Raw genomic sequence first — 26414 nt, 5'->3', positions numbered from 1 at the left:
CGCATGGCATACCCCTCCATCAGCAGTGGTAGGGCTGTGTGTGGAAAGGACTTGGATGGCTAGGGGGCGTGGCTATAGAAATAGAAAACGGCACAGAACATATGAAGACCATTGCATATTTTAAAGAAAGTGTGTAAAGAGGATATAAGCAACATATTGAGAAGATACGTAAGGTGACCAACCCATGCAATGTTTACATTTACCATGTAGAGGAGGTTAATACAAGGCACTTACTAATGTATTGGGATTGTCCTTTGCTGGCTTGATTCATTTTTCACATTATATATAAATCACATTATATAATGCTCATTGCCATGGTTTACGACCACCCTGCAAATCTATCAGTGGCGGCCATACTCACACACTTAGAGGTTTTCCGAGATTTATTTTTACTCATGACCTATCCTCTGGATCGGTCATCAGAATGTGAAAGGTGTAGGTCCACCCAGAACCCCTGCCAAATCAGCTGTTGAGCGCCAACGCATTCTCTCTGCTTTGCTTAGGTCATGTGACGGGTACTTGGTAAACTATTTTCTATGTTCTATTTTTTTGCGGTGCGGAGGCACGGACAGAAAGACCACGGAAGCACTCCGTAGTGCTTCCGTGCCTCCGTCCTGCACCACAGCTCCGGATTGCGAACCCATTCAAGTGGGCAGGCTGCAATACGGCAACGGCCATGTGTATGAGGTCTTAAATCAGATATAAAGTCTGTAGAAGAAAAAAATATATAATTTTTTTTAAATGTCGTATTTTATTTTAGTTATAGCTAGTGTTGAGCGAACTTGTGTTAAGTTCGGCGTCTAAAGTTCGGGTTATCGAAGTATCCAGTTATGGATTCCGCTACCACGGACCATAACGGAATTTAGAATCCATAACTGGATACTTCGATAACCCGAACTTTAGACGCCGAACTTAAAAACACAAGTTCAAAACAACACTAGTTATAGCCATATCGGTGAGACACACTTTCCTGTATTGAGTATATAGACAGTACATCAGTTTGTGTATCAGTTTCATGGAGAGCCATATCTGTGCGTTTATAGTATAGGGTCGATACCTCGCATTATCTAGATTTCCAGCAGTACGGCACAGCAGTCATTAAATGCCTGCTCTCCGCTGATGCTATTCAAGTCTACAAAACAAAGCTGTAAAGTAAGCTACAGGCACCCTACTGCGACTGCTCTAGTGGCTAGTGTGTAAATTGGAACACATTAAGTTTTTTTCCTGAAGGCAAGTCACAAAAAAAGTTAAAGAAATTTATAAATAAAACTCTGTTCAGTACTGAATTCAGTAAGTCCTGAGTACTGAAACAGTTCAGTGACTAAATCAGCTGTTACATCTGTACCTGAGATGTACATAATAATAATAATAATAATAGTAATATATTTTGCAGCACTTTACAAATTTAGAGGGTTCATGTACAAACCAAAAGACATCAAAATATAACTGGCTAATACACAGCTGAAACACTAAGACCTCTTTCACACGGGCGAGTTTTCCACGCGGGTGCAATGCGTGAGGTGAACGCATTGCACCCGCACTGAATCCGGACCCATTAATTTCTATGGGGCTGTGCACACGAGCAGTGATTTTCACGCATCACTTGTGCGTTGCGTTAAAAATCGCAGCAAGCTCTATTTTGTGCGTTTTTCACGCAACGCAGGAACCATAGAAGTGAATGGGGCTGCGTGAAAATCGCAAGCATCCGCAAGCAAGTGCAGATGCGGTGCGATTTTCACGCACGGTTGCTAGGAGATGATCGGGATGGAGACCCGATCATTATTATTTTCCCTTATAACATGGTTATAAGGGAAAATAATAGCATTCTTAATACAGAATGCATAGTACAATAGGGCTGGAGGGGTTAAAAAATAAATAAAAAATTATTTAACTCACCTTAATCCACTTTTTCGCGCTGCCCGGCTTCTCTTCTGCCTTCATCTGTGAGGAAAAGGACCTGTGGTGACATCACTGCGCTCATCACATGGTCTGTCACATGATCCATCACCATGGACGATACGGATTGGCTCAAGATGCATTCAGTGAAACTCGCACAATTTTGCAAGCAAGTTCAGTCAGTTTTGTCTAAGACTACTTTCACACTTGCGTTTTGGAGCGGATCCGTCTGGTGTCTTCACAGACGGATCCGCTCCTATAATGCAAACGATGGTATCTGTTCAGAACTGATCCGTCTGCATTATATTTCACCAATAAAATCTAAGTGTGAAAGTTAGTCAGATGGATCCGTCTAGACTTTGCATTGAAAGTCAATGGGGGGCGAATCCGTTTGAAAATTGCACCATATTGTGTCAACTTCTAACGGATCCGTCTCCATTGACTTACATTGTAAGTCTGAGCGGATCCGTTTGGCTCCGCACGGCCAGGCGGACACCCGAACGCTGCAAGCTGCGTTCAGGTGTCCGCCTGCTGAGCGGAACGGAGGCTGAACGCTGCCAGACTGAGGCATTCTGAGCGGATCCACTCAGAATGCATTGGGGCTGGACGGATGCGTTCGTGGCCGCTTGTGAGAGCCTTCAAACGGAGCTCACAAGCGGAAGCCCGAACGCAAGTGTGAAAGTAGCCTAAGACTGCATTCAGTTCAGTTTTTTCAGCACTGGTGCAATCCATTTTGATATGTTTTTCATGCGCGTGAAAAACTACTGAAGGTTTACAAACATGTCCTAGCAACAAACAGTGGAAAAACGAGATTTTTGTATAACTTACCAGTAAAATCTCTTTCTCGCTCTTTCCTTGGGGGACACAGAAGACCTTGGGTATAGCTCATCTCCCTAGGAGGCGTGACACTAAGTGAAGACTGTTAAGCCCCTCCTCCACAGCTATACCCTCAGCCTGGAGAGAGAGACTGCCAGTTGCGTGTCCAAGTAGTGAGAAAAGGCAAAGTCCAAAAACTGGAACCAACAAGCCAACTACCCAAAGGGTAAACAAACTCGGAAACAGTCAGAGAAGAACAAAGAATGGGTGGGTGCTGTGTCCCCCAAGGAAAGAGCGAGAAAGAGATTTTACTGGTAAGTTATACAAAAATCTCGTTTTCTCGCCCAGTTTCCTTGGGGGACACAGAAGACCTTGGGACGTTCAAAAGCAGTCCAAAGGGGGAGGGACCACAGCACCAAGGCGAAGCACCCGAAGGCATCAAAAAACCCGCCGCCTGCAGACCAGGCGGCCCGAAACAGCATACGCCGAAGCCCGAGTATGCACCCTGTAGAACTCGGTAAGGTGTGCAAGGAAGACCAGTGACCGCCTTGCACAAATGCATGGCCGAAGCCTAATGCCTCCGGCCCAGGAAAAAACCGACAACTCTGGCCAAATGAATGGTGACACCAAAAGCAGAACCCTGCCCTTGGTGCGGCAACCACAACAAGAGCCACTCTGAGAAAGCGGAGGAAAGCCACCCTGGAGGCCGTCAACCCTTTGCACGGACCTCCTGGAAACACAAGAGACCGAATGTCGACAAGAGTCGGAGATCTCCAACGTTCCCTGGGGTGGGAAGGGGAGGACGACTGCCTCAATGAAATGAAAGACAAACACCATCTTCAGAAGGAAGGAAGAGACGGAATGGAGAACAGCCCTGTCCTGGGGGAAGACAGAAGGCTCGGAACAAGAAGGGCCGCCACTCAGGCACCCATCAGAGACACGATGGCTACAGAAACCCAACTGTTAGTAGAGGGAACTTCTGTAACGGCTCCAAGGAAAAATTGGAGCGCCAAGAGCCTAGTATGTAGTTCCCAGGACGGTACCGGAGGACAGTACAAAGGAACCCAAGAGCCGCTCCATGGAAGAAGTTCCTGACAGGCCCAGAGGGCCTGGGAACGCTGAAAGAGGAAGGACAGGAATGACACTTGATACTTCAAGCAACAGAGTCCCAGCCCCAGGTCCAGGCCGGACTGGAGAAAGACAGAACCATGGAGAAAGGCAGAGTGGGGGAACGCCCAGCTTCCCACAGAACCCCAGGTAAAACCCTAAGTCCTACCACAGATCCTGGACGAAAAACTCGGCTAGAAGCGAACACTAGCGAGCCCACTAGAGTTGCCTGGGCAAGCGGGTGAAAACCCAATGATCAGGCGCAGACCCGTAACACGGGAAGAACAGTCGGTAGAACTGGTCCCGTCGGCCCCCGAGCAAGGTTGTCCCGTATCCCCCCAGAGTGGGGAAGCAGAAGGACAAACGGACAGGAACCGAAGGGTCCGCCCAGCAACCGCCAGGACAAGACAGGCTAAAGCCGAAGCCAATGTAGCCACCACAGGAAGACGGACTACAGTTCCGGTGTGGGAGATTTAAAAGACAATCCTGACCAAATGGTAGTCCTCCCAAGTTACCGAGAAGGTGAATCCAAAGCAGAAACATTGCCTAAAATGGAAAAAACGCAATCTGCACCCAGCGGGAGGACAGAAAACGGTAGACCCGGTAACTAGGCACACAGCTAGTACAGCCAGTGTGGACAAGGGAGACTCAAAAGGAACACCAGAACCATCCACATGAACAACCATGCTTTCCCCAGAGGGAAGGGCAGTGAAGGAACAGCCTCTGAAGCGTGGCCGGAACAGACGCCACATCGGAATGATCTGTACCGAGTGGGAGCCAAACAGAGCCGGCGAGAAAAGGCAGGCGAGACAGAGGCCGGTATAACACCCTCCAACCGAAAGGGGGAGTGGGCAACAGAGAGGCCATAGGACAGCTCAAAAGCAGAACACCGCTACACAGAGACGCCCGGTTCACCGCCTCGCAGAAGGCGAATACCCTGAAGAACCCAAGGTGGAGGTCCCCCAGACCTGTATAAGCGAGCACCCAAGAGAAGTTGGGTGACCTTCCCAAGAATAGCGGCCCGAACCTGGTAGCAGATCAGACTGAAGCACCGAGGGCGCCAATCCGGAAAGAATCATACCACACTGCACCCGAAGAGGAGGAAATGGTATTAGGCGAGGGGACCGTAGTCCCGCCAGAGCCAACATAAAATGCGAAGGGCGCTGCAGACAGCGCTCTCGACCATGTGACCACTAGCACAGGGAAACAATGCCGCGGAAGGACAAATGGGCCAACGAAATGAATGAGTACCACCCAGCTCTGTGCAGTAGCGAACAGTAGAGCCCGTCTACTTAAATATAAGGTATTCATTTGTTGTTTATTGGACAACACCTTAGGCTTACACAGATGGACAGAATGATCTCCTTAGAGAATAGTGCAAGGCTTGCGGCAATCATCGTATCCCAAGAGAAAAAGTATGTCGCAGGAGGAAAGGAGGCATACGTACGAGTAGCCCCGTAAGCAGTGAGAAGGCCAACCCACCTACGGGACGAGAAGGAAACAACGCACAAGAACGTCCGCTCACTGCAAAAATATATCACTCAGCGAAGAGGGCCAGCCACAGAGTGCCACAGTATCTACGGGAGTGCAAACTGAAAGGAGTTATGCACAAGACTAGTATGGTATGCGATGGAACGCAAACTGACCGCCCCGAAAAAGGGGGGAAATGTACCTGGCAAACTGCAGTGGGCAAGAATGCAAAGGCCTGCCCCAAAAAGGGGGTGATGCCCAAGGCCGTACCTACGTCAGAGAAGTAGGGCATACCATACTTCGCCCAGAAAGGCGCCATGCACATGGCCACACAGTATCCAGCAGGAACGCAGGAGGTCCACCTAGTGAAAAAGGGGGGCATGCACAGGGCTATCTTAGCATTAAGTGAGTGTGCAACAATTCACCCAACCCGAAATTTCGTGAGAGTGTAACTACTCCGCCAATGAAGGGGAACATGTGCAAGTCCAGTACAGCACATACAAGGACAGCCTTGAATCTTGTGAGCGTGCAAAATTCCACCCATGGAATGAGGGGTGGTCACGCACAAGGCCAGCACCGTATCCAATGGAAGCGCAAGCGTTCCACCCATGTTAGAGGCCATGCTCAAGGCCAGCAACGTATCTGGTGAGAGTGTAGTATGCCGCCCAGAAAAGGAAGGGGGGGGGGGGGGGGGGGGTCATGCACATGTCCAGCATCGCATCCAGGGAGAATGCGAGCAGTCGGTGAGAAAGTGTGTATGCCACCGAAGGAGGCATGCCCATGGCCGGCAGCGAATCCAGTGAGAGTGCGTACACCGCCCACAGAAGAGGGGTCATGCATATGGCCGGCCGCGGATCCAGAGAGAGTGCAAGCACCCCGCTATGTATAGGGGTCATGCACATGGCCAACAATGTACCGGCGAGAGAACAACCACCGACCGAGGGAGTGTATGTATGCCGCCACCCGGGAAGGAGGCATACCCAAGGCCGGCAGTGAATCCAATGAGAGTACATCATACCGCCTATGTAAGGTGGTCATGCACATGGCTGACAGTGAATCCAGTGAGAGTGCCGAATGCCGTCCACAGAAGGGAGTCATGCCTATGGCAGGCAGCGAATCCAGTGAGAGTGCCGTGTTCCACCTATGGAAGGGGGGCACGCACATGGCCAGCAGCGAACCCAGTGAGAGTGCCGTGTTCCACCTATGGAAGGGGGTCGTGCACATGGCCAGCATTGTATCCGGAGAAACTGCAGTAGGCCGCCAATGAAAGGGGGATCATGCACAAGGCCAACCCGCAGTTAGGGAGAGTGCAGTATCCCGCCCAGGAGGGGGGTCCTGCACATGGCAGGCACCATAACTGGAGAGGGTGACGAATGTTGCCTACAGAAAAAGGCATGCACTTGACCAGCGCCGTAGCGCGGAAAGGGCAAGAAAACCACCTAGAAGGGGAAAAAAAGACCCTGGCAGCGCCGCAGCCGGGGAGCGCGACACCATGCCGCCTATGGAAGGGGGGCATGTATACAGGCAGCACTCTGAGATGAGGCTGCAGCGTCCTGCGCAGCCCACAAGTCATATATATAATAAAAACTTTCTTTTTTTTTTTTTTTTTTAACACACAGCCTCACTGAGGCAGAAAAAAAAAATAAAATAAAAGGGGGGGGCCACCTACAGGGCACAGATCCACCCATACAGGCTCATCGGAAGCCGGCCTGTACCCAAAGGGTTAACAGGGATCCGGCCTGGGGGGCGGCACTGCGATCCTCTGGGGGCGGGGGAACCTCCAGGCGGGAAGAATTCGCGCCTGGAGAAGTTCCAGCCCCCTCCAACAGAGGCCTGAATTTGCGGCCTAGTAGCGTGAAGCTGGGGCCTAAATTTTTAGCGGCGCCCGGCTGACCGGGGCCGCACAGTATTTAAAGTACCGGCCGGCCTACGGAGCGGCACATACCGGCCGCGGGTGCCCACCCCGCGGGCCGTAAGAGCCGGGGCCTAAATTTTTAGCGGCGCCCGGATGACCGGGGCCGCACAGTACTTAAAGTACCAGCCGGGCCTACGGAGCGGCACATACCGGCCGCGGGTGCCCACCCCGCGAGCCGGGGACCCGGATAGAGCGGGATCGCGGCCTTGAAGTGGAACACAAGTTTTGTTCCGACGGTCGGCCGGGGCTGTTGAAGCGCTCATTTTGCAGGCCACGGTGCCCACCCAGCTGTCCGGAAGTGAGGACCCTGCACCCGGCAGCCATTTCACCCCTGGAGCGGGCACCTGCCTAGAACAGCGCTCCATATGGCCGGCAGCTACAACCTCCTTTCCCCTGGAACGGTGTCCGTGAGAGTAGGGAGGGTCAGTGGCAGCAAGGCGCGGGCCCTCTGGCCCTGAAGTAGTGGCCGGTAAGAGGGAGGGGGACCCTGAGACCGGGTCTGTGAGGGTGGACGCCTGCATAACCCCTCCATCAGGGGCAGCTAGTTGCGGACCTCCGCAGCTCCCTAGGCATTCTTCTTGTAGGGAGAAGGGTGCCAATGTCCTGGAGGCCAGGAGAGAGGGAGCAGAATGTCGCCCTGCGACAGCCCAGGAGCCAGCCTAGGTCTAGCATGGGCAGAAGGGTCCATAGGCCCAGTATAGGGTCAGGCACGCAGGAGACCGGGGGGGGACGGGGGACGTAGGGCTGGAGAAGCCTCTCTCTCACCATAGTCGTCTTCACCCTCGGTCCGTTCCAGCAGGGTCGCCCCTTCAGCTACTGGCACCGTAGTGGCAGGACGCTGGGAGAGGGACTTGGCGTGCGGGCGACCCTTGCGCTGGCGGGATGTAGGGGAGCGAGGCTGCCCTGATCCACCTTGCCTTCTGTGGGGGAGGCAGCAGTGCGGGTGACCGGCACTGGCGCAGCTCAACCCCGGGAGAAACAGAGAGGTCTAGTGCGTCTCTGTTATCCCTGATGATCTGGAACAAAAATAAAATAAAAAAGTAAAAAACTAAAATTGAAACAAGGAGAAAGCAGCCCTGCAGAGCAGGGAGTGTCTTGCCTCCTTGGACACTAAGCAAAAACTGGCAGTCTCTCTCTCCAGGCTGAGGGTATAGCTGTGGAGGAGGGGCTTAACAGTCTTCACTTAGTGTCACGCCTCCTAGGGAGATGAGCTATACCCAAGGTCTTCTGTGTCCCCCAAGGAAACTGGGCGAGAAAAACGCATTGCACCCAGACTGCATCCAGGTTACATCTGGATGCAATGCGTTTTTCACTGAACCACTTCTATGGAGCCAGGGCTGCATGGAAAAATACAATATAGAACATGCAACGAAAAAATAATGCGTGAAAAAAAACCAAAAAAAAAAACCACTCATAAGCACAGACCCATTGAAATGAATGGGTCAGGATTCAGTGCGAGTGCTATGCATTCACTTCACCCATTGCACCCGCTCAGAAAACTCACTCGTGTGAGAGGAGCCTAAGAGTGAGGGTCCTGCTCGCAAGAGCTTACAATCTATGAGGAATTGAATACTTATGCTTATATAGCAGCATGCTATATACTAATGTTTATACAGCCAGCATACCATCATGGAAAGTGCAGCCATTTCTTGTAAATAGGCAAGATCATTAAAAACTGAAATTGGGCACCAGCATTGGCTTAAATCCAAAAATTAACCTAAGAAGTACAAATAAGTGCCTCTCAGGAAAGCAGAGTGCACAGTGCCGCTAGGAAGCGCCTCACTTACGGGCCCACTCCTGAGTCCGGCAGTTTCCTTCTCTTTACCAGGTTAGGAGCTTCCTTCAGAGGTGTCAGCTGTTCTGCACATCGTTTTGAAATGTTGACAGAGTGGTCCGCCACTGCAGAGACCCCGCACAGAACCTGCTCCTGACAAACAAAGAAAAAAAGTTAGGGTCAAGTTAAAAAGTAAAGTACTAAAGTAAACCCAATTACAAATAAATAGCATTTATACGTAAAAGAGAAAAATGTATCTGCAAATGTTCCTCCTGTAGTTTCATCTTCAGGAAAATAGTTAGAAACCTGTATATGGTGCATAACTAAGCACATTTGCCATTCAGGAGTACAAGAACGTTTAGTGACCATCAATATTACGAGACCATTAAGGGGGTGGACTTTTAAAACTGGATTAAACAATTTATTTATTAGTACTTTTTACATTTTTTTGGGCACAAATGCTACTTTATTCTAGCGACTGCCAGGGGCCACGGCAGTTGGACCCCCACCCACTGGGGATAGATAGATAGATCTATATATATATTGCAGTCGTCTCACATAACTTTAGAAACAGGATGAGTGCTGACAAATAACACTTATATGCAGGGAAAGGATCAACGCCAAAGACAATGACATAATTTGGCCACTAGGAGGCACTCTTTTTGCATGGTACATTAACTTTCTTATTAGTTACACTCACCATTTCAGTTTTTGAGTCATTTTCCACAAATGTACAAGCAGCAATAATTCCCTGAACAGCAACACGCTTGTGCTCCCTGTAATGAAGCTGCTCAACCATTGCCTTCAGTTCCAAGATTGTAATTAATATTTCCTCTGCTGCAAAAAATAAATAGTTGGTAGGATACCATTGGTATGTTGTATTAAAGGGCACAACTGCCATTACATTTGAGGATAACGCAACTACTAACAGGACACCCTATACCAGTGATGGTGAACCTTTTAGAGACCGAGTGCCCAAACTGCAACCAATACCCACTTATTTATCGCAAAGTGCCAACACAGCAATTTAACCTGAATACCAATGTAGTATATCTTCCATGTACTTTATCATTTAGCTATAATAGCTTATTAGCCTACATTCAGTGCGCTGCCTGTGCTGTTCATAGTGCGTCCTGTGCTGATGAATGGCAAGAAAAGTCTAAAGCATATTGGTACGCCATAGACTTTTTCCAAGGTGTGGGTGCCCACAGAGAGGGCTCTGAGTGCCGCCTTTGGCACCCGTGCCATAGGTTCGCCATCACTGCCCTATACATCTGCATAATATGTAGTCTCTTGAGAGAGAGAGACTCTTGAGAGAGTTAAATTCCTGGATATTGGAACTGTCTTAGTAAGTGCTGTATTCTCTAGGGATTGGTCTGCTTTAGTAGGCCTCTTTCATATCTCAAAGTGAAGATATATGGGGAAGGCTTACTGGGAATTTGGATATAGTGACATGCAGTATCCCATCCCATGTGACCGTACCTTCAGGGTACGATGCCTACAATGTAAGGCCTCATTCACACGTCAGTGTTTTGGTCAGTGATTTCCATGGCGATTGTGAGCCAAAACCAGGACTGGAGCCTCAAACAGACATAAGGTATATGGGAAAGATCTGCACCTGGTTTTGGCTCCAAATCACTGACCGAACACTGAATAAGGCATAACACCCTACTCAGTGCTTTTTAGTGGGCTCACTTATACCCACAATTTTAAAAGGAGTTAGCTACCATTTTACATTAAGGGCCCATCCTTAGGCCTTGAGTGGGTAATTGGGAAGGCTTCCCCCTACACTATTGCAGGATGAAGGATACCTGTACTTCAGATACCGCTACTTCATTGCAGTACTTGAACCAAATCAGTCAGCAGGAAATTCACTGTTAAACCAGGCACAATGTCTTGAAGGGCTAGCTCAGCTGAATGTAATTCACTTGTTATATTCTGTGGAAAAACTGTTTTTAATCCATATGCAAATAAGCAGTTATGTGTACTAAGTGCGAGCCCAAGCCACTCCGTGCATCCTTGCTCCTGTACAGTAGAAGCCGTTGCTTTATGGTGCAGCGGGCGCCATAACCACTGGGTTTCAATGTCAGCGATCGGCCACAACACCAATATCATACACTTAACCCCACAGATGCAGCAATCAAATGTGAGCACAGCATCTGAGTGGTGGAAATGTGGGAGTCTAGCGCTCCCGCTCTGGTTGAGAATGGGGAAGCTGTTAACTTGTACTGAAAGGCCAGAACTTTCTTGAAGCTCTGATGCCCATCGTTGATATATTCTAATACAAACTGTTGCTCTATTCTGGAGAAAAAGTGCTTTCAATTCATATGCAAATAAGCAGTTAAGCACAGTGGGGGTGGCAGCCTCTGTGCACCCTTGCTCCTCCTGCTCCTTCTTCCAGCCATTCCCTCTTCTTAATAGAAATGGTCAGGTTCCTGCATAGTCATCTGGCCCTATCCATCAAGGAGAGGCTGGCAGAGGAAGAGTGCACGGAGTGGCTTGTGCACTTAACTGCTCATTTGCATATGGAATAAAAGTAGTTTTTTTCTCCAGAATGAGGCAACAGATTGCTAAGTGAATTCTGCTAAGCTAGCCCTACAAGGCATTGTGCCCAGTTAATCAATGAATTTCATGGTGGTTACAGGTCCCTTTAACAGAGTGACATCTATGTGTACGCATGCACTGAAATGAAGTAGCAACTAAAGATCAGCAATCAATGTAAAGTCTCAAAAAGTACTTAAAACTATAAAAACAAGATGTACATAAGTCACTTCAGTCAAGTTTATGTAAAGAGAAAAAAAATCATGCCTCAGTAATACAATGTACAGTATGTATTCATTATGTAGACCTTTCAGCAGATTGTACTTACAAGCAATATAGTGTGAATAAGGTATAAGACACTAACTTTTTCTATCATTAAGGAACTTGGAAAAGGTTGATGGGATTGGTGGATAGGGATGGTAGCCACCAATTGATGTTTTCTGCCCGATTTCAGCTTCATTTTGAGTTTTCATCCATTTTATATAGTTCTTTACTTTCTCATCGCTTGTATACGGCTGCCCTTTATGATGACCTGAAAATGAAAATGTCACCATCATAAATGCCACATGACAAAACGAAGGCAAGATTCACCAGCCTCACCTCAAGCAGAAGACAAAATTACTAATAACAGCGACTCCGGTGTGAAGTCCTAAACCCTAAGAATGACATATTTGAATCTGCCATACTATAAACATATTGCGGGTAATTTACCAACGACATTTTTTATATTAGTTGCATTTCTGGTGCAGATTGCAGCGCAAATGTTCTTTGCGTTACAATCTGATTTTCCCCACTCACGCCAGGTCTAAAAAAGCAGGTGGGGCTTGAACCAGGAAAGGGGACGGGCTGGCAGGCCCATCTCATTCATCATTTTCTACGCCTGTTTTTGGTGTAGAAAAATGGTCTAAATCTATGCCAGCAAGGGAGCTAGAGTAGATTTAGAAGTGGTGGTGGATCCACTGAAGTTATGTAGAGGCCGGTAAAATGCAGGTCTTTATAAATGACCCCTATTTTTTTTTTTTTTTTTTTTAATTCTTGAAAATTTTCAGGTTTCACACTGGCATCTAGAGCAGACATACAATAAACTGATGTTTCCAGTTTTCCTCAGCTAACTATCAGCTTTGCTGTGTAGCCTGGGACAAGATTGGCAGAGGGGATTTAATGGCAGCTTCTCTGTACTATTTGAGGTACAGATAAAGTAGGACGGCAACACAAAACTCTAGAGGTAGCACCCCTGTCACTTTCTTGTCTCTGGGAAAGGGATCTGTAAATCACTTCCTGGAGACTAATAGTATAGTGACATCTCACTGGCAAACTCTCTACAGACTTTTTTCAATATAATTCATGAAAATAAGATGAAATACATGGTATTTTCCGGAGATCACAAAAACGCCTGTACAAACGTCATAGATGGCCATTTTACTTGCTGAAAAAAAAAAAAAAAAATATTAAAAATAAAAAAATAAAAAGGCTGATGCATATCAATAAGTATTAGGCCTCTTTCACACGGGCGTTGCGGGAAAATGTGCGGGTGCGTTGCGGGAACACCCGCGTTTTTTCCGCACGAGTGCAAAACATTGTAATGCGTTTTGCACTCGCGTGAGAAAAATTGCGCGTGTTTGGTACCCAAACTTCTTCACAGAAGTTCGGGCTTGGGATCGGTGTTCTGTAGATTGTATCATTTCCCTTATAACATGGTTATAAGGGAAAATAATAGCATTCTGAATACAGAATGCATAGTAAAACATCGCTGGAGGGGTTAAATTTTTAAAAAAATAATTTAACTCACCTTAGTCCACTTGATCGCGATGCCTGGCATCTCCTTCTGTCTTCATCTGATCTCTGTGCAGCAACAGGACCTTTGGTGACGTCATTCCGGTCATCACATGATCCATCACCATGGTAAAAGATCATGTGATGGATCATGTGATGATCGGAGTGACGTCACCAAAGGTCCTTTACCTGTAATTAATGCTCACCACAGGTCCTGTTCAGCAAAGGAGACCGAAGAGATGCCGGCTACGCGATCAAGTGGACTAAGGAGAGTTAACATTTTTTTTATGTTTTCTTAACCCCTCCAGCGATGTTTTACTATGCATTCTGTATTCAGAATGCTATTATTTTTCCTTATAACCATGTTCTAAGGGAAAATAATAATGATCAGGTCTCCATCCCGATAGTCTTCTAGCAACCGTGCGTGAAAATCGCACCGCATCCGCACTTGCTTGCGATTTTCACGCAACCCCATTCATTTCTATGGGGCCTGCGTTATGTGAAAAAGGCACAAAGAGGAGCATGCTGCGATTTTCACGCAACGCACAAGTGATGCGTGAAAATCACCGCTCATGTGAACAGCCCCATAGAAATTAATGGGTCGGTATTCAGTGCGGGTGCAAGGCGTTCACCTCCCGCATCGCATCCGCGCGGAATACTTGCTCGTGTGAAAGGGGCCTTAGACTTTTCTCTCCTCCAACGAAGATGTGAACAAGCCCTTAACATTATGTAAGCCTACATATTATTTATTTGAATTACTGCAACTTTCGCACTGCTCCTCGGTCTGAAAAAAATATTATTAAAATGACGATCTATGTTAGAAGCCATAACTAAGGTATTGGAAAACTAAGACAAGTAATTTCCACCAAACTGCTTATTTTTTAAATCAGGTAACAGATACGATCAGCAAGAATATCTAAATCGAAAAAGTGTGAAATTATCTGCAGAATTAATGAGCCCTTTATTGTAGGCTGTATTTTGTCACCAAGGAGAGAAAAGGGGCTGTTGTAAAATCTTCAGTGTCTTAGTGGCTCCAACCAACCGTGCCCGTATTCTGACTATGGACTGCAGTGGTGGCATATACCAGTATGTACTAAAGAATAGGAAATATTAACCCCTTAAGGACAGTGCTCATTTTCACCTTAACCACTTCAGCCCCCAGTGCTTAAACACCCTGAAAGACCAGGCCACTTTTTACACTTCTGACCTACACTACTTTCACCGTTTATTGCTCGGTCATGCAACTTACCACCCAAATGAATTTTACCTCCTTTTCTTCTCACTAATAGAGCTTTCATTTGGTGGTATTTCATTGCTGCTGACATTTTTACTTTTTTTGTTATTAATCGAAATTTAACGATTTTTTTGCAAAAAAATGACATTTTTCACTTTCAGTTGTAAAATTTTGCAAAAAAAAACAAGATCCATATAGAAATTTTGCTCTAAATTTATAGTTCTACATGTCTTTGATAAAAAAAAAATGTTTGGGTAAAAAAAAAAATGGTTTGGGTAAAAGTTATAGCGTTTACAAACTATGGTACAAAAATGTGAATTTCCGCTTTTTGAAGCAGCTCTGACTTTCTGAGCACCTGTCATGTTTCCTGAGGTTCTACAATGCCCAGACAGTACAAACACCCCACAAATGACCCCATTTCTGAAAGTAGACACCCTAAGGTATTCGCTGATGGGCATAGTGAGTTCATAGAACTTTTTATTTTTTGTCACAAGTTAGCGGAAAATGATGATTTTTTTTTTTTTTTTTTCTTACAAAGTCTCATATTCCACTAACTTGTGACAAAAAATAAAAACTTCCATGAACTCACTATGCCCATCAGCGAATACCTTGGGGTCTCTTCTTTCCAAAATGGGGTCACTTGTGGGGTAGTTATACTGCCCTGGCATTCTAGGGGCCCAAATGTGTGGTAAGGAGTTTGAAATCAAATTCAGTAAAAAATGACCTATGAAATCCAAAAGGTGCTCTTTGGAATGTGGGCCCCTTTGCCCACCTAGGCTGCAAAAAAGTGTCACACATCTGGTATCCCCGTACTCAGGAGAAGTTGAGGAATGTGTTTTGGGGTGTCTTTTTACATATACCCATGCTGGGTGAGATAATATCTTGGCAAAAGACAACTTTTCCCATTTTTTTTATACAAAGTTGGCATTTGACCAAGATATTTATCTCACCCAGCATGGGTATATGTAAAATGACACCCCAAAACATATTCCCCAACTTCTGCTGAATACGGAGATACCACATGTGTGACACTTTTTTGCAGCCTAGGTGGGCAAAGGTGCCCAAATTCCTTTTAGGAGGGCATTTTTAGACATTTGGATACCAGACTTCTTCTCACGCTTTGGAGCCCCTAAAATGCCAGGGCAGTATAAATACCCCACATGTGACCCCATTTTGGAAAGAAGACACCCCAAGGTATTCAATGAGGGGGCATGGCGAGTTCATTGGAAAAAAAAAAATTTGGGACAAGTTAGCGGAAATTGATTTTTTTGATTTTGTTCTCACAAAGTCTCCCTTTCCGCTAACTTGGGACAAAAATTTCAATCTTTCATGGACTCAATATGCCCCTCAGCGAATACCTTTGGGTGTCTTCTTTCCAAAATGGTGTTATTTGTGGGGTGTTTGTACTGCCCTGGCATTTGAGGGTCTCCGCAATCATTACATGTATGCCCAGCATTAGGAGTTTCTGCTATTCTCCTTATATTGAGCATACGGGTAATGAGATTTTTTTTTTCCGTTCAGCCTCTGGGCTGAAAGAAAAAAATGAACGGCACAGATTTCTTCATTCGCATCGATCAATGTGGATGAAAAAAATCTCTGCCAAAAAAAGAAAAAGGAGGGGAAAGGCGTCTGCCAGGACATAGGAGCTCCGCCCAACATCCATACCCACTTCAGCTCGTATGCCCTGGCAAACCAGATTTCTCCATTCACATCAATCGATGTGGATGAATAAATCATTGCCGGGATTTTTTTTTTTATATATACAAAGTGTTTGCCAAAGTATAGGAACACCGCCACCTCCTCAGCTCATATGCCTCGGCAAACGTATCTTTTACTGCAGAGGAGAAATCTCGTCTTGCAGCGCCGCATACACCGACTTGCGTGTAATCTGACAGCAGCGCAATGCTTCTGTCCGAATGCACATCAGTGCTGCAGCTAGTCGATCGGTTGGTCCACCTGAAAGGTAAAAAAAACAAAACAAAAAAGAAAAAACCAGGCCGCAAAGCAATAACTTTATTAACTGTTGAACAGAACATAGAAACTTTTTTAAAACTTTAACTGAACATTTAACTTTTTTACTTACCGGTATTTTTTTTTTTTGTTTAGTTTTTTTTACCTTTTATAGAACAAACCTCTCCTTCCCCATGGGACAATGTGCAAAGCGCAAATCGCCCAAAGATGTGGCGAAGTACGTTATGCACTTTATCCCAGGTGAAAGGAGAGGTTTGCAGCAGCTGTGAGTGAATGGGCCCTAATAGCCCTGTGTGCCTGTCCTGGTGAGATGTGATCCCTATGCTAGGTGTACCTGTGTGTGGTACTTCCGGAAACACTCTCCATAGCATAGGGCAGGGTGGTCAGCACAGTCAGGACAGAAATAGCGGGTGTCACGCCTTATTCCACTCCTGCTACAGACACGACATCTTTTTCGGGGTGACGGTTGGGTTGAGGTACCAGGAACGACACTGGGGAAATGTCGCTCGTGTAGACGGCTAACTACACTGGTGGATGGGGCCACGGAACCTCCTGGGTAAAGGAGGTTCTCGATGATCTCTTCCTGGAATTTGAGGAAGGATCCTGTTCTCCCAGCCTTACTGTAGAGAACAAAACTATTGTACAGCGCCAATTGAATCAAATATACAGACACCTTCTTATACCAGCGTCTGGTTCTGCGGGAAACTAAATACGGAGACAACATCTGGTCATTGAAGTCCACCCCTCCCATGAGCGCATTATAGTCGTGGACACAGAGGGGCTTTTCAATGACACGGGTTGCTCGCTCAATTTGGATTGTCGTGTCTGCGTGAATGGAGGAGAGCATGTAAACGTCACGCTTGTCTCTCCATTTCACCGCGAGCAGTTCTTCGTTACACAAGGCAGCCCTCTGCCCCCTTGCAAGACGGGTGGTTACAAGCCGTTGGGGGAAGCCCACGCGACTAGTTCGCGCGGTGCCACAGGCGCAAATCCGTTCTAGAAACAAATGCCTAAAGAGGGCCACACTTGTGTAGAAATTGTCCACATAAAGATGGTACCCCTTGCCGAATAAGGGTGACACCAAGTCCCAGACTGTCTTCCCACTGCTCCCCAGGTAGTCAGGGCAACCGACCGGCTCCAGGGTCTGATCTTTTCCCTCATAGATCCGAAATTTGTGGGTATAGCCTGTGGCCCTTTCACAGAGCTTATACAATTTGACCCCATACCGGGCACGCTTGCTTGGGATGTATTGTTTGAAGCCAAGGCGCCCGGTAAAATGTATTAGGGACTCGTCTACGCAGAGGTTTTGCTCAGGGGTATACAAATCTGCAAATTTCAGGTTGAAATGGTCTATGAGGGGCCGAATTTTGTGGAGCCGGTCAAAAGCAGGGTGGCCTCTGGGACGGGAGGTGGTATTGTCGCTAAAATGCAGAAAACGTAGGATGGTCTCAAATCGTGTCCTGGACATAGCAGCAGAGAACATGGGCATGTGATGAATTGGGTGCGTTGACCAATATGACCGCAATTCATGCTTTTTTGTCAGGCCCATGTTGAGGAGAAGGCCCAAAAAAATTTTAAGTTCGGAAACTTGGACTGGTTTCCACCGGAAAGGCTGGGCATAATAGCTTCTCGGGTTAGCGGTTATAAATTGTGTGGCATACTGGTTGGTCTCTGCCACGACTAAGTCCAAGAGCTCCGCAGTCAAGAACAGCTCAAAAAATCCCAGGGCCGAACCGATTTGAGCCGTCTCAACCCGAACTCCAGACTGGGGGGTGAAAGGGGGAACTACTGGTGCGGCTGAAGTTGGTGACTGCCAATCAGGATTTGCCAGCACCTCAGGGACTCTAGGGGCTCTACGGGCCCGTCTTTGTGGTGGCTGCGACGGGGTAACTATTGCACGTGCCACCGTACCAGCTTCAACTGCCCTTCTGGTGCTCGCTACTTCACCAGGTTGTACGGCAGTGCTGGTACTAGGTCCAGGGAGGGCTGCGCTGCTGGTGTATGCCTCACCACGTGATCCGGCAGCGCCAGCCCCACTCTGCTGCTCTTGAAGCGGATCCTGCGTAACCTGTGGTCTAGCGACATGGGGCCGGGTACGCCTGGTGCTGCCAGGGACCTCCACCTCCTCGTCCGAACTTTGGGTCAGAGAGCCACTGCTTTCCACAGGTTCATATTCTGACCCGCTAGATTCGTCAGATGAGGGTTCCCACTCCTCATCCGACTGGGTCAGAATCCTGTAGGCCTCTTCAGAAGAATACCCCCTGTTTGACATTTTGGACTACTAAATTTAGGGGTATTCCCTGAGACTACCCAAGAAAAAAAGCAAACCTGTCTTACAAAGGGGAGGCTAGCGAAGTACCGGAGGCTGCTGCGGTTGATAAAAAATATCAAAACTGATTTTTTTATCGCCGCAGTGCGTGTAAAATGAATGTGCAGTGATCAAAAAATATATATTTTTTGTCACTGCGGTGGGGCGGGCGTGGGTGAACGCACGTGTGGGCGACCGATCAGGCCTGATCGGGCAAACACTGCGTTTTGGGTGGAGGGCGAGCTAAGGTGACACTAATACTATTATAGATCTGACCGTGATCAGTTTTGATCACTTACAGATACTATAAAAGTACAAATGCTGATTAGCGATACGCTAAACAGCGAATAAAAGTGACTGCGGTGCGGTGGGGTGGGCGCTAACTGACGCTAACTACCTAACCAAGGGGCCTAAACTATCCCTAAAACCTAACAGCCAATACCAGTGAAAAAAAAAAAGTGACAGTTTACACTGATCACTTTTTTTCCTTTCACTAGTGATTGACAGGGGCGATCAAAGGGGTGATCAAAGGGTTAATTGGGGTGCAGGTGGGTGATCTGGGGCTAAGGTGTAGTGTTGGTGTACTCACAGTTCAGTCTGCTCCTGTGCTGGATCCAACCGACGAAAAGGACCAGCACAGGAGCAGACAAGCCATATAAACAGATCATATTTACTAATATGATCTGTTATATGACTTTGGATTGGATTTTTTGAAAATCGCCAGCCTGCCAGCCAATGATCGTTGCTGGCAGGCTGGTGACGAAATACTTCTTTTAATTTTGCCGGCCCGCGATGCGCATGCGCGGGCCGGCTTTGAGCGAAATCTCGCGTCTCGCGAGATGACGCGTATATGCGTGACTCTGCGCAGCGCTGCCACCTCCGGAACGCAATCCTGCGTTAGGCGGTCCGGAGGTGGTTAAGGACCAGGCCATTTTTTGAAAATCTGACCAGTGTCACTTTATGTGTGAATAACTTTAAAAACACTTTTACTTATCCAGGCCATTCTGAGACTGTTTTTTCGTCACATATTGTACTTCTTGACACTGGTAAAATGAAGTAAAAAAAGTTATTTATTTATAAAAAAAATACCAAATTTACTAATAATTTAGAAAAATTTGCAAATTTCCAAGTTTCAATTTCTCTACTTCTATAATACATATTAATACCTACAAAAATTGTTATTACTTTACATTCCCCATATGTCTACTTCATGTTTGGATCATTTTGGGAATGCCATTTTTTTGGGGACGTTACAAGGCTTAGAAGCAAATCTTGAAATTTTTTAGAGAATTTCTAAAACCCACTTTTTCAGGACCAGTTCAGGTCTGAAGTCACTCTGTGAGGCTTACATAATAGAAACCACCCAAAAATGACACCATTTTACAAATGACACCCCTCAAGGTATTCAAAACGGATTTTACAAACTTTGTTAACCCTTTATGTGTTCCACAAGAATTAATGGAAAATAGAGATAACATTTAAAAATTTCACTTTTTTTGCAGATTTTCAATTTTAATATTTTTTTTTCCAGTTACAAAGTAAGGGTTAACAGCCAAACAAAACTCAATGGTCGTAAACTGCTGTACGGGCACACGGCAGGGCGCAGAAGGAAAGGAATGCCATACGTTTTTTGGAAGGCAGATTTTGCTGGACTGGTTTTTTGACACCATGTCCCATTTGAAGCCCCTCTGATGCACCCCTAGAGTAGAAACTCCCAAAAAAGTGACCCCATTTTAGAAACTACGGGATAGGGTGGCAGTTTTGTTGGTACTATTTTAGGGTACATATGATTTTTGGTTGCTCTTTATTACACTTTGTGAGGCAAGGTAATAGCTGTTTTGGCACAGTTTTTTTTTTTTTGTTATTTACAACATTCATCTGACAGGTTAGATCATGTTTTATTTTTACAGAGCAGGTTGTCACGGACGCGACAATACCAAATAGGACTAATTTTCTTGGTTGTTTCAGTTTTACATAACAATGCAGGGCATTGGGCAGCCTCTGCACGGCATCTGGCTGCCTTGTCACGCATTGGGTCCCCACCAAAGCAGCGCGGGGGACTCTATGCGATCACTCACCCGCCGCAAACCACTTCTATGTCGCGGTCAGCGCGGACCACGGCATAGAAGGGGTTAATCAGCAGGGGCCCGGCTACCAGGGACTGCTGGACCCCTGCAGTTATCGGGCGCGCACCGCTCCGGTGCCCGCCCGATCATCCCGCCGTGCATGTACGGCAGAATGCATTCTGGCAATGCATCCCTCGCCATACATGTACAGCGTTCTGCGTTAAGGGGTTAGAAATCATCCACTGGTTAAAGGGGTATTTCCAGCAATTTTGACTGCCCGCTAAGCCTCAGCGCTACCCCACCTCAGGCTACTTTCACACTAGCGTTCTTGCTGGATCCGACAGGGTTCAGCAAAAACGCTTCAGTTACTGATAATACAACCATCTGCATCTATTCTGAATGGATCCGGTTGTATTATCTTTAACATAGCAATGACTGATACATCAAACGCCATTGAAAGTCAATAGGGGACGGATCAGTTTCTATTGTGTTAGATTGTGCCAGTGAAAACCGTCCCCATTGACATGCATTGGGGTCATGACGGATCCGTTTTGCTCAGCATCCCAGGACGGAAAGCAAACTGCAGCATGCTGCAGTCTGCTCTCCGGTATGAGAACAGAACGGAATGCATTTTGGAGCACTCTGTTCTGTTCAGTTACTTTTTATCCCCATTGACAATGAATGGGGACAAAACTGAAGCGTTTTTCCCGGTATTGAGACCCTATGACGGATCTCAATAACAGAAAATAGAAACGCTAGTGTGAAAGTAGCCTTAGCCAGTAATTGGCAAAATGACCAGTCCAAGCAATTTTGCATCTAAGCCGGCACCAGAATGGCGACAATGGAAGAGAAGGCGAGTAATCACTGTATTCAGTTTAACCCCTTTTGCATTTTTTATCTTTAACACAAGAGGATTACTAAAATACTGTAGTTTGCTTAAAGGGAATGTGTCATCATAAAATGACATTATTTAAATCACTATGTTAAAACACATTTTTTAAGAATTTTTGGTTCTTTTTAATTTTCCATGTCAATATCTACATTTAAACAAAAAAAGTCTAATAAAAAGGCGTCACTTCTTGGCCTGTACAGATCACTTTACTGCAGGTATCTCATTACAGGCAGATTTAGAATGGCATATATCACTGCTGTGTACAGATAAGACCGTATTCGCCATTCACAATAGGTGATTGTCAGAGCTTATCTAGTCTTCCATTGTACAGTGACCTCTACACAGGGCACAGAGCATGCCTAGAAAGCTCCTACAGAAGTCAATGATGGCCCCTCCTGACCATTGTGTCTATGGACCATGGGGCTGCCATAAAGCAATTTTTTCTTAATGCTTTCTAAATGCTGTTAAATTCTACTATAAATCCCTTGAACAGGGTTATGTTCAATCTGAGTTAAAAGCTGTTAAGAACAGATCAGGAAAGATTGACACCCCCATAATAATGTTCAGGAAATGGAAAAAAATAAATAAAATAAAAAAACACAGTCACACATCCTTTCTAATCTGGTTTTAACTGGTAGAAAAATAAAAAATAAAATCGATGACACATTCCCTATAACACTCTTAGCAGCCTATGACATACCAGTTATAAATACTTGACTTTCATTGGTGGTTGTAAGATAAGCATTGTAGGTGGTATCATCCGGATATTCTTGGATCACGCGCATCTGAGTGCACACCAGATAAGACACTAGCATAAGAGAAGATAAAAAATAAAAATAAAAAAGTTAGGCCAAGTTCACGCTATATTTGGTCAGTTATTTCCACCAGTTATTGTGAGCCAAAATCAGGTGGGTGTCAAACGCAGAACAGGAGAAAATCTTTCTAGGATAGTTTAAAAACTCTCAGAAAACCCCTTTAAATGGCAGCCATTCAGATAAAACAGACTTTCATGTAGAAGTACACCCAGAAAAGGAGACAACGTCCATACGGCATAATAGGAAAGGGTGCACCTTAGGAGTGCCTTTCATTTGTGAAAGGAGCTGCCTCTGCCGATCGGCATCAGTGGCCTTGCAGTCGCTGACAGCCGAACCCCTGCTGTATACGCCGGCAAGAGTGAAAAACACCTGTTCTGCCTAGCAGGGTTAGAAAAGGATTCTAGCTCATTCTGCCACAGTAATGGTATTCTTGAAGTGGTTAGTGTGGTTATAGCACCATCTAGCGATGTTAAGTTGTATTACACTTTGTTTTTCTGTTACAAAGACTACTGCATTGTGGTGGTGAAAAGCATCCTGGTAAAGAGAAGTCTCCAGCCTCCAGGACACATTAGCAGAGCTGTCCTTTTGCATATCTCCTTCTTAAACTTCACCATCCTTGGAAAAGCATATCTGGTGAGAAATCTACTTTTGTTTCAGGTATTGTGTTATGCAAAGCTGTTCAGCTAGTTGTAATGGTTACTCAGGGAGTTGTTACTACTGTTAGCTAGACATGTAATCTTATGTACAGGCAGCCATTTTACCATGTGCTTCAGTGTTAATGCAAATGTTATAGTACATGCTATCTATACTTTATACTTGCTATTTGTATTCTTGTAGTTTTACCACACTTGTACAATCTCTCACTTAGGGTCCATTCTCACGTCCGTATGTGTTTTGCGGATCCGCAAAACACGGACACCGGCAATGTGCGTTCCGCATTTTGCAGACAGCACATCGCCGGCTCTCTTATAGAAAATGCTCAAATGCTCTATTTTTTTACGGAACGGAAGTGCGGATGCGGACAGCACATTTCGGGATCATTGAAAATTAATGAGTCTGCACCGGTTACGCAAAATTTCAGAATGGATGCAGACCCATTTTGCAGACATGTGAATGGACCCTTACGCGCATCGCGCAGAGTACAACCTGTTGATCTATAAACAAGTTAGACTTCAAAGAACGGGAAGACAGAAATGATTTATGCTGAATGTCAGACTGCACACTGTGTAAACGTGTATGAAGACAGAACACCGATGATTTAACCCTCTGTATGCCATGGGGCTGCCTTCTATGGAAGCCTGTGATACCCAGCCCCCTGGGTCTGACAGGCAAGCAGGCTGTGTATTACACTGGTAATACACTGACAGTCAATGCATTACAATACACTTGTATTGTAATGTATTTTAAAGGGGATAAGACCCCCAAAACTGGAAGTCCCACAGTGGGATAAAAAAAGAAAAAAGAAAAAAAAGGCTCTTTTCCCATAATTAAGTCATTTCGTGTCTGCAAATTGTGCATCCGCAAAACATGGATGCCGCGCGTGTGCCTTCCCCAACGGGCGGCCCATTATAGAACATGATCTATAATTTTTGCGGGGCCACGGAACGGAGAAACGAATGCTGACAGCACACATTAAATAGTAGGTATTGCCACGTCCGTATCGACTGGCTCTATAAAAATAATCACATGATCCATCCCGTTAGGTGAATGCCCAAAAAAAAAACAATGGCAATCTGTGAACTGAGTTCTGCCTCAGCTCTGCAGCACTGCGCAGCGCCGCAGAGTGAGGAGCGGTATCTATCAGGAGCATGCACGCACCCTGATTTATCACCAGGGCCGGGCGCGCACGACAGTACGAAGCTCCGCCCACCTTCTGGGAAGGAAAGACATTGCGGAGCCGGAGCAAGAAGAGTCGCCTGCAGTGTGCCGGCCACTTCAGGACTCCACAACCACAGGCAGCCTGAATGAATGAGCGAGAGCGACACAAACAAAGTGAGTGACTGACAGTCAGTGTCACAGACCAGTCAGTGTGACAGTACTCCCTGAGTGTTAGGTGTTGGGTGTCCAGGCGGTATATGAAGGGGCAATACTGCCTGGTATTATATGGACAGCAGATATGGCATCCTCTGGGCAGTACTGTCTATGGTCAATTCATCTTTCACAAGCACCTTGACTGCCACCTGCTTGGCTATCAGTGAGTGACAGTCAGTCAGTGTCACAGTGTGACTACTGAGTCACTCCCTGACCCTGAGTGTTAGGTGTGGGGTGAGTCACTGATAGCCAAGCAGCAGGCAGTGAAGTGCCATGAGAGCCAGGCCAAGCAGGTGGCAGTCAGGGTGCTGGTGAAGGATGACCATAGACCGTACTGCCCAGAGGATGCCATCTCTGCTGTCCATATACCAGGCAGTATTGCCCCTTCAATCATATACCGCCTGGTCAGGGTGACCAGGCAGGCGGTATATGAAGGGGTAATACTGGTGGTAGGTCTGGTATTCTGCAGACTATCTGCTTGTAAGTTACATATGACAAAAGCCTGGAAGCGTTCAGGTACAGAACACAACATTTCATTTGTTGGCGACAAAATGCAAATTAACATATTGCTGAATGCTGAGACTATAACAAAGGGGTGCAAAAATAATATCAAATTAATAGACATTCAAGTGAAATAAGAAGAATTGGTCTTTCCTTTTGTGGTGGCTTCCCATTTTAAAGTTTAGTCCCTGTACACAAACGGGGTTCCGTTCCACCCTCTTATATCTGCAGTTAGGCTTCATACACGTGCCCGTTTCAATGTCAAAATTATGCCCCGCCTCCTGGAAAAATTTCTGCGGACGCCCATGCCTACACGTATAACATGCTGCTGAGTATCCCAGCAGGCAGACATGTCACTCAGGGCAGATTTATTCACTCCCTTTGCAAGAGGAGGGGCAGAGATTGTTGTTACTGCAGATAAAGGGCCAGAAGAAAACCAGGGAAATGAGGAAATATTTTATATTGACTAAAACTTGCTTAGCTTCGTTATACATTAATGACCATCAGATTTACAGTGCTATATATTTTTTCATAACTTGGACAACCCCTTTAAGGACAGGCCAGCAATATTGTAGTCCTGGAAAGCCCCTTTATATAAAAAAATAAATAAAAAAAAAAAAAAAACACAACATACCAGACATAAATAAAATAGAGAATTTTTATGTGCATCACCAACGCAAGCCACCAATTGCCAGTTTTTAGTAGGTGGCACAATCGACTTTGTAGCAGTGCATCCTATCAACTAGACCACCACATTTATTAAAGGATATGTGGCAATACTAATCATTCATATACATACTTGGACATATATTTTCAAAAATATCCGGCTGTGAGGTTGCAAAAATTTCAAGTAGAAATGGCTGGTCTGAAGTCCCATCAATCATTTGAACCCATCGATATACCCAGAAATCTTCCCAGTCATCTGAAGAAATGACAGAAAACAATAAAACCCTGTTTAGCACTGGATGGCAAAAAACAACCTCAGGACTCAAATTTTCTAGGGCGTAATACAGACTTACGTCACACAATACCAGATTCATATGAACATGTTAAGGGATCCTGTCATCTAGCTTTAGCTTATAGAGCTATTTACATGTGCTACTAGATCTCCACTAGCATGTCCGTAATATACAAGCGCCCAGCACCGCCCACTGTGAAGGCGCCCAGCACCGCCCACTGTGAAGGCGCCCAGCACCGCCCACTGTGAAGGCGCCCAGCACCGCCCACTGTGAAGGCGCCCAGCACCGCCCACTGTGAAGGCGCCCAGCACCGCCCACTGTGAAGGCGCCCAGCACCGCCCAGCA

General features: G+C 46.1%; 1 protein-coding gene across 1 annotated transcript in view; it reads right to left on the bottom strand.

Moving 5' to 3' along the window:
* Positions 1 to 26414, bottom strand: part of RADX (RPA1 related single stranded DNA binding protein, X-linked) — a 104800-nt gene that overhangs the window by 13975 nt on the left and 64411 nt on the right. The window contains exons 8-12 of the mRNA XM_040406324.1: positions 25910 to 26032; positions 22464 to 22571; positions 11884 to 12051; positions 9679 to 9815; positions 8992 to 9131 (exon numbers count right to left, since the gene is read on the bottom strand). Of these exons, the coding sequence (XP_040262258.1) occupies positions 8992 to 9131; positions 9679 to 9815; positions 11884 to 12051; positions 22464 to 22571; positions 25910 to 26032 (676 nt within the window). The remainder of the gene's footprint in view (positions 1 to 8991; positions 9132 to 9678; positions 9816 to 11883; positions 12052 to 22463; positions 22572 to 25909; positions 26033 to 26414) is intronic.

Source organism: Bufo bufo, chromosome 8, assembly GCF_905171765.1.
Source record: "Bufo bufo chromosome 8, aBufBuf1.1, whole genome shotgun sequence".
Lineage (NCBI taxonomy): Eukaryota > Metazoa > Chordata > Amphibia > Anura > Bufonidae > Bufo > Bufo bufo.
This window is presented reverse-complemented; position numbering and strand designations above follow the sequence as displayed.